A 9,112-nucleotide genomic window follows, 5' to 3' on the forward strand; every position below is an offset into this window, starting at 1 on the left:
AACTCCTCACATTTTATTTAATCTCCCCCCCCCTTTCTTTTCCTTCTTTTCCTTGCAAATGAAAATTTGCAAATTAATAATAAGAATAAGAATAATAATGAAAAATTAGAGCTTGGCAATATGGAACTCAGATCAAATATCCGCACATCTCAGGAACATTCTATGACTGTTGTTCATGCAAGCAGTCATTTTATTTCCCTGTCCAATGTAAGTGATTCTCTCTAGACCCAGTCTAATTGAGCTTCTATCATTTTAGTTAGCTCTTATTTCAGTGAATTGACATATATTTAGCTGAAAATCACCACCAGCATTTAAAGCACCTTACTATAAGGAAATCTGTCATTTCAGGAGCCTCGCCATACCCTGGTGTCAAGATTGATGAGGAATTCTGCAGAAGACTGAAAGAGGGAACAAGGATGAGGGCACCAGACTATACAACACCTGAAATGTAAGAATTTTTACTGGTGCAAACATGCCCTGTCTCAGAAATGGATAATTTACTTAGGAGTAGGTCAGGAAAAAAATCTCACTCTAATTCAGCCACTAGTGGCCAGTGGGCTTTTTTACTAATGGCAGGGAGGGAGGAAGCGCAAGAAGTCAAATATTTGGTCGCAGTCAGCTCATACATTTAAAGAACATTCAGGGCATATTAATAGCGCATGTCTTTGCCCAAAACATCCTGGGAACTGCAGTTTACTCCTCACAGATCTACAATTCCTAGCACCCTCCACAAACTACAGTTCCCAGGATTCTTTGCAGGAGGCCATGCCCTTTAAATGTGCTTTAATGGTGTAAATGCGACTTTTCTCTTGTTCTGGCAGTACAGTACTGACCAGCTTATTGCTCTTAGCTATTAACTATCACTAAGAAGCAGAATATGATCTTGTCCTGGGACAGTGATCCATGCGATGGTCATTTCTAGGCTTGATTATTGTAACTTGCTCTACGCTTGCTCTACCCTTGAAACTGACCCAGAAACTCCAGCGGGTGCAGAATGCCACGGCGTGGCTCCTTACGGGGTTTCGGCCACGGGATCACATTCATCCAGTGCTTTACCAGCTGCACTGGCTCCCGGTGGAGTACAGGATCAGGTTTAAGGTGCTGGTTTTGACCTTTAAAGCCTTGTGCGGCTTAGGACCCTCGTACCTACAGGACCACCTCTCCCGGTATGACCCGCAGAGGACATTAAGGTCCACAAATAATAACATACTGGAGATCCCAAGTCACAAGGTGGTTAGGCTGGTCTCGACCAGGACCAGGGCCTTCTCAGTACTGGCCCCGATCTAGTGGAACGCTCTGTCTCAGGAGACTAGGGCCCTGTGGGATTTGTCATCTTTTCGTAGGGCCTGCAAGACAGAGCTGTTCCGTTTGGCCTTTGGACTGACGCAGTCTGACCCTGGGGTTACCCTCCCCTAAGGTTTTATCTCATAATGGTTTTATGTTACTTGTAGATTTTTAATTTTAAAATTGAATTTTAACATTGTATTAATCTGCATTTTAACTGAATTGTTTCTTTTATACTTGTGTTGATATTTTTGTTGTTAGCCGCCCTGAGCCCGGTCTTGACTGGGAAGGGTGGGGTATAAATAAAATTATTGTTGTTGTTGTTGTTGTTATTTTTGTTATTATTTTGCTTTGTAACACTGCTACCGTTGTCTTATATCTCCCAGGTATCAGACAATGTTGGACTGCTGGCATGGGGAACCCAAACAAAGGCCCACTTTTTCAGATTTGGTAGAACATCTGGGAAATGTATTGCAAGCAAATGTCCGCCAGGTAAAGTCATACTCTAAAAACTACTGTAAACTCCTTGGGGGGGGGGGGGAGTGCCTCCATGTACAAATTTATATATATAGGGGATATATATACAGTATACACACACACACACACACACACACACACACACACACACACACACACCCTATTTTTCTCTGTCTTTCTACATCAGGATGGTAAGGACTATATTGTCCTCCCGCAAACTCCGCTGCTGAACATTGAAGAGGATTCTGGGCTGTCCCTGCCAACCTCACCTGTTTCCTGCATGGAAGAAGAGGAAGTGTGTGATCCTCAGTTCCATTATGACAGCACGTTAGAACTGAGGTTTGTAGCCTAATGAGAATTCCATGGGGACTTCTAGGCATTTCCCTCCCTGCCAGGTTTTTCTTTGAAAGTGGGGATCATGGTGAGAAAGAGGAAGGAGTTTGTGCTGCTGTGTGTTTATATTTAGCCATGCTCACTAGGCTGCAATATTTGTAGAGCAATTCCATATACTCTGATTTCGCTGGGACAAGAGGGGTGTGCTGCCACTACACCAACGGGGGATGGTCACTGCATCCAGCTCAGGAGGTGAGGAAGGAAGCGCCCAAATTGAAAATGTAGAAAAATGGCAGGGATGCCCCCCCCCCCCAGCTCACCAATCAGGAAATGTGCTCGTGAGGCCACTCGCATGTCACTAACACAGAGAAGTCAAGGAGAGCCCTGTGGTTAGTTTTGGACTAGTATCCCTTCATTGCCAGCCGGCAGTGGTCCCAGGCAGAGGTTCAGATCCCTTAATGCCTCTCGGAAGGAAGAAGGGAGACAACAAGGCAGCCATAGAGCTCCCCGAGTCTTGCAGCCTCCACAGGCAGTCGTAATGCTCAGCGCTGTAGGTGTCTCGAAGAGTATATGTTCTCCAGAATGGACGCCCCTGGTTCAAACCCCATACTAAAAAAAGGGGGAAGTTCCACACCTTTGTGCACCCTGTACAATGGAAGTTCCGCACCAGTACAGCCTGGCCTGGTGCTTGTACTGAGCAATCAGATCTTTGGGTCCATCTTCTTGCCTTCAAGTGGGAACTAGGGTGGGCCAGCCCTGCTTTATTATTAATTATTATTATTATTATATTTATTTACTTAAAGGTAAAGGTAAAGGGACCCCTGACCATTAGGTCCAGTCGTGACCGACTCTGGGGTTGCGCACTCATCTCGCATTATTGGCCGAGGGAGCCAGCGTATAGCTTCCAGGTCATGTGGCCTGCATGACAAAGCTGCTTCTGGCGAACCAGAGCAGCACACGGAAACACCGTTTACCTTCCCGCCGGAGCGGTCCCTATTTATCTACTTGCACTTAGACATGCTTTCGAACTGCTAGGTTGGCAGGACCTGGGACCGAGCTCGGGAGCTCACCCCGTCACAGGGATTCGAACCGCTGACCTTCTGATCAGCAAGCCCTAGGCTTAGTGGTTTAACCCACAGCGCCACCTGGGTCCCTTACTTACAAGCATGCAATAATAATAATAATAATAATAATAATAATAATAATAATATGGTTACTTACAAGCATGCAAAAATAGGACAAATATTTATTATTACGGCTAAACAGACAGCATACAAAAACCAGAATTTCAGCGCAATTTTCACATAAACATTAAAGCGGTCAATGTGGAATTTAACAATCAATATACTAATTCTATAGACTTAAAATATGTATCGAAGGAAATATAAACTTCATTAAAAGTTTTCAAAAATGAAAGAATTTGACCCTGCTGCATAAGATCCCAGCAAGCCAAAATATGCCCCTTAAACAAACAAACAAACAAGAAACTTCAGGGTGCTTTTTTATTCAGGTGAGAGAAATAATCAGCAAGTATTTGCAAGACTTACTATTCATCTGCAAAGCACCAAAAATTGGCCACACGCTGTACCAACTATTGCCTTAAGTGATGTCTGGTAGAGCATATGAACCATTCTTGATTTTGTAAGCATTTATTCCCCACCCCACCCCCATCAAGGCCCCAATACAATACTTTAGCAATGTAAATATGCCTTTTGTTCAAATGTTCTGCCTCCTAGAAAGAGCTTTTCCAGTTTATCTGTCAGAGGTGCCATTCTCAGATCACCACCCGTGGGCAACTTCCCTTTTAGGCTACCTTTCAGCGTTAAATTCCAGTGCCTTACTTTGGTGATGGAGGTGGCTGTTGGGGCCCTCTGTAAGGAGAATATGGAGCGCTGATTGTCAGAGCATTGGGAAGGCTTCCCGCTCAGATGGTTTTCTTTGGCGAAGGGAAGTTGTGGAATGTTCAGTGCCAACTTCAACAATTCGCTTGGAGGGTGTGTGTGTGTGTGTGTGTGTGTGTGTGTGTGTGTGTGTGTGGAGTTTGCTGAGTCAGCTGCTGCCGCCGTCTCCAATAGAGTCAGTCCAAATGAAAAGAAATATGAGAGTGACCCAGACTTCTTTGTTAGCTTGCATCTTAAAAAGGAAAAAAGAGAAAAGATGCTGAACACAGTAAGCAACTGAATTTTAATTTTTGGAAATGATTGTCTCTTGGGTTTTCTTCAGAAGAACTGCTTTCAGAATCAAAAGTAAAAAAAAAGAGGCCACTTCATATAGACACTTTGTCCTGTAATCAGCCATGGTTTTCCCCCTGCGTGGATTTGCACATGCTTGTGGCAGACAGGTAACCTGAAATAAATAATAATAATAATAATAAGTCTGCCATAAACACAAGCCAGAAGCCTTCCAGCCTCTGCTCAAACCTTACTTACAGACTTGAAGTAGGATGAAAAAAGTTTGGGTTTCTATTCGCTACAAATGACTCAAGATCAATTCAGGTTACCAAAAGCATGGTCAAAGCCATGGGTTGGAGAGAAATACCTCATCAGAACCAACTGCATATTGCTTTCCCTGAACTCATGGATATTTGGGAGTTCAGGACAAGGGCCATTTGTGATCCACCAAAGCAAACTGGGACACAAATGGTTGCTTCACTACTCTCCATCTTTGCATCCTGGACAGGTAGACAGGTAGCCACTGGTGAGCCGCATTTGGCTCAGTGGGTCACAGGTTGTGCTGCCCTGACCTTGGATGATGATACTGAAAAGCTTGAGCAGAGCACTCTTATCAGCCACAGGCACCAGTGTACCTCCTATGGTGCCTGTTACGTATTCAGTGGTTTGTGTTTGCCTGAACTTGAGTCTGGACTAAGGATTCTGAGCCCCTGTGTTCTGATTCGATACATGATATCCAATCACAGAACATTTCAGAATTTGGGCCTCTGCCATTGGCCCTTAAACACTGAGTCATGATTCGCAGCTTGGAAGTTGAGACAGCCAATCAAGTTGGGAGTAGGAGTGGCCCAGACCTTCAGATATATATATATATATATATATATATATATATATATATATATATATGCAGTTGCTTATATGCAGTTGCTTTGCCCATGTTGTCCAGTTCTGTTAGTTCAATAAAGGTTCTTGCTGTTATCACTGTGTCTTGCCTCGTGGGAATCCACCTACACTTCAGTGCCTGCAAGAGGTCTCAGTAAATATCCCCTTAGAATCCACAATGTGTGAGATATTGTTTGCTCTTCCTCCTCAGTTCCTGTTTGCATTGGCTGGGCCTATGCTCCACCGAACACCCCTCCTTAAACATGCCCACATTTCATTAGATTGCAGGAATGGGCACGCTCCCTTCTATTTTGAACAGAGCAGAGGTGCCAAGAGTTGCTTCCTGGGAGTGAATGTGATGGTGGCTGGTATTGGTGCCTTTTTCCTGTTGATGGGCAAGTGGGGAGGGATGTCTCCCTCATTTTTGGTTGGTAGAGGTTGGTTGGTCTACTCGGGTGAATGGGGTACTGCCCCACCAACTTCAGTCTGCCCTCAGTTGGCCTCCAACATACCGCCATCTTCTTTACAGCAATTCAGGGGATGACTTTGCCTAATATTGACTCTGGCTCCACCTGGTACTAACCTCCCTGCCTTCCACTCTACCAGGGCCTCTTAGGCAGGCACCCCCAAACTTCGGTCCTCCAGATGTTTTGGACTACAATTCCCATCTTCCCTGACCACTGGTCCTGTTAGCTAGGGATCATGGGAGTTGTAGGCCAAAACATCTGGAGGGCCGCAGTTCCGTTATGCCACTCCACCATGGCAGCCATTTGTAATATGTTCTCATAATTACAACAAGGGTCCATTAGCGTGCGCCCCCCCAACATTAGCAACCCCTGAACTTACATGAACACTGACCAAGGCAATATATTTGTCTTCCAGTCAGCACCGCAAAGGAAGTAAAAGAAAAAGCCGTCCTGTGAGTGTAAAGACCTTTGAAGACGTCCCTGTAGAACCAACAGTAACAACAGTGGTTCATGACGTAAGTCCATGTCGCCTTTGATTTTGCTTGTGCTCTTCAGTCCTCGTTACACTTTGCCATTGATTGATCAATTTGACGCATGTCTTTCAGGATAACCAGACAGACAGTGGGATGATTCTTGCCTCAGAAGAGCTAAAGGCACTAGAAGATAAATCTAAACAGCTGATGATGACCTTTAGGTAAGCAGGGGCAAGTGAGCATAATGTACGTGTTTGTTTCAGAATTATTTAGAACAGGAGTGGCCACAGGCTTACAATCTGAAATACATGGCTCAGAAGGAAAGAGGGATGGGTAGGGAACTCAGGACCCAAATGGGAACTGGTATCTCAGCAGGGCCAATGGAACCTCCCATCCCTCCCAGTGCCTGATGGGTGGGACGCGGTGGCCCTGTGGTCTAAACCACTGAGCCTCTTGGGCTTGCCGATCAGAAGGTTGGTAGTTTGAATCCCCATGACGGGGTGAGCTCCCGTTGCTCTGTCCCAGATCCTGCTCACCTAGCAGTTTGAAAGCACACCAGTGCGAGTCATAGCTGCCAAGTTATCCCTTTTTTTTAGGGATTTTCCCTTATGCTGAATAGGCTTCCTCGCGAGAAAAGGGAAAACTTGGCAGCTATGGTGCGAGTAGATAAATAGCTGCGACGGGAAGGTAAATGGTGTTTCCGTGCGCTCTGGCTTCCGCCACGGTGTTCCATTGCACCAGAAGTGGTTTAGTCATGCTGGCCACATGACCGGAAAGCTGTCTGTGGACAAATGTCGGCTCCCTTGGCCTTAAAGCGAGATGAGCTCTGCAACCCCATAGTCGCCTTTGTCTGGACTTAACCGTCCAGGGGCCCTTTACCATTACCATTGGTGGTCTATGCTTATCTGCAAAACAAAACAAAAATTGAACTGGGGGAAAAATTGCAGACTGTGTTGTGGAATTGCTAATTCTGTATTTTTATTTTGCAGTGGCCTGGTCTCCAGTAAAAGTAATGAGTCTGTTATGTCTGAAGCTTCAGATCCAACAAGTGGCTACCAGTCAGGATATCATTCAGACGATACAGACACCACGGCGTACTGTGGTGAAGAAACAGAACTTTTAACTCTCAGGAAAGATGCTTCTCAGACTTGCAGTGCACTAGCCTATGGCACTGGGATGCCTCTTAGCTCACCTCCCGCTTAAGATACCCTCCAAAAGAAGGAATAACTGGAAGTTACACCAAACATGGCCTTTTTTCTTGAGCCAGTGGCATGTGATGCCCAAAACATCTACATTCACCGGACTGGAAAGTGTATGTGTTCTCATCATGTTTGATGAGAAGGACCCAAAGTGCTCTGTGGAATACTGGATCCAAACTCATTCTTCAAGAAGCCTATCGGTCACCACCAAGCACTGCCAGGGCTATGCCTGTTTTAGAGTGCCTGGTTACAGTGTTGTGAACTGTGTGATGTACATGAAGTGGAATATTGACATGCCACATTTCTATGCAATGATATGAACATGGAATAGTGTTCGGCCAGAATCATTTGGATTTTCCATTTTGCCAGTGCCTTCGTTGTCTTTGGGCATCCGTCTTCAGGAAGGTGCTATCGCTACTTTGCTGGCCTCGTTGAACTATTTTCATTTATTTCTCTTCAATTAAAGGGGCATTCAGTCTAAATCTTCCTGGTGGATACTGGCAAAAAGCAGAGGGACTATCCCTCTTACTGAAAGAGGTCATGTTTTGCTGTGTGGTCCTTGATCAGCTGATGTTCTATCAGTGAATGTTTCACACTGAAACACAATTCTGTCTTGGCTTGGTCAGTACATATAGGCTCAACTAAATGACCCTGGAGTTTTACCTTATGTTTTTGTGATCCATGTTTATTTGGTCGCTCTTGATTTACAGAACCGTGATTCTTGCTGGGGAGAGGGGAAATCCTGATGTAGTGCCAATGTATCCCAGCAAATAGCATTATCAGTAAGCTCACATGTATCACAGACATGTTGCATAATTAGCTGCTCAGATTTTGACTGATGCTTTTCAATCTAGGAGTTGTTAGAAGGTTTTCTATGTGTTTCTATGCCAGAATTTTTAACACGTGCTGTAAATTACAATATTTCTTTCCTCTCTTTTTTTTTAAAAAAAAGACATTGTGAAGCTATTTTGACTGCTCTTACTTTTGTATTTTTTTTAATTCAATACTTGTATAAAATTTCAAAACTTGGGAAGCTATGAGTTATCAGAAGTGGCACATAGAGTATTTATAGCCTGGTTGCGTAGAAAGAAATGTAATATATTGTTGAAATAAATATATGTTATATATAATGAAAAATGTGCTGTTGGCTTCAAGCATATTCTGAAAACTTGTTGTAGATATATATGTGTCAGGGCTCATTCCCAAGTTTCTGTTTGTCCTGCCTCATGTTCTTGGAAAATGCTGTAAAATTTGAAAAGACCTGAATTAAAATGCGTGAGAGGCTCACTTTTACATCAGAATCCTGGCTGCCTCCAGTGGAGGATAACCGTAGAAATATAGATAGCTTCCTTATACACAGTTAGAATATTGGTCCATCTTGCTCTCTACAATGACAGGCATTGGCTCTTCAGGGTTTCAAGATGGAGACATCTACCTGGAGACGCCAGGAAATGAAACAAAGACCTTCTACATGCACACAAGTGTTCTACCTCTAAGTTATAGTCCTTCTGCAGAAAAAGAGAGGGCCCACTGCTGTAACGGTGCTGTCATTTTCATTTTGGGCAACGTATTCAGTAAGATTAGATACAACCTGAGGATTCTCAATTCGATTGTCCATCTTCTTCCACTGAAGGTGCTGTAGCTGAGAACCAGCACTGAAATAACATAACACCTGGTTTTGAAAGGAAGTTGGTCTTACTTCCGGTCTGACATGTAATCCACATCAGGAACAAGTCAGAAAATGTGTTGATCTATTTAACACTCATCTACAGTTCTTTTCTTAGGCATTTTCATGGAAAGGCACCTGGCCTTTCAATAAAAACATA

General features: G+C 44.0%; 1 protein-coding gene across 3 annotated transcripts in view; it reads left to right on the forward strand.

Annotated features, from left to right (window-relative positions):
- The window catches only part of KDR (kinase insert domain receptor), a 45,241-nt gene extending 36,662 nt beyond the window's left edge, over positions 1-8,579 (forward strand). For all 3 annotated transcript variants that reach the window (XM_035112537.3, XM_088659292.1, XM_088659300.1), the window contains 6 exons: positions 349-448; positions 1,671-1,776; positions 1,949-2,100; positions 6,030-6,129; positions 6,220-6,308; positions 7,077-8,579. In XM_035112537.3, coding sequence (XP_034968428.3) covers positions 349-448; positions 1,671-1,776; positions 1,949-2,100; positions 6,030-6,129; positions 6,220-6,308; positions 7,077-7,290 — 761 coding nt within the window. In that variant the 3' untranslated portion in view covers positions 7,291-8,579. The remainder of the gene's footprint in view (positions 1-348; positions 449-1,670; positions 1,777-1,948; positions 2,101-6,029; positions 6,130-6,219; positions 6,309-7,076) is intronic.
- The last annotated feature ends 533 nt before the right edge of the window (positions 8,580-9,112 follow it).

Source organism: Zootoca vivipara, chromosome Z1 (genome assembly GCF_965207765.1).
Source record: "Zootoca vivipara chromosome Z1, rZooViv2.hap1.1, whole genome shotgun sequence".
Classification (NCBI taxonomy): domain Eukaryota; kingdom Metazoa; phylum Chordata; class Lepidosauria; order Squamata; family Lacertidae; genus Zootoca; species Zootoca vivipara.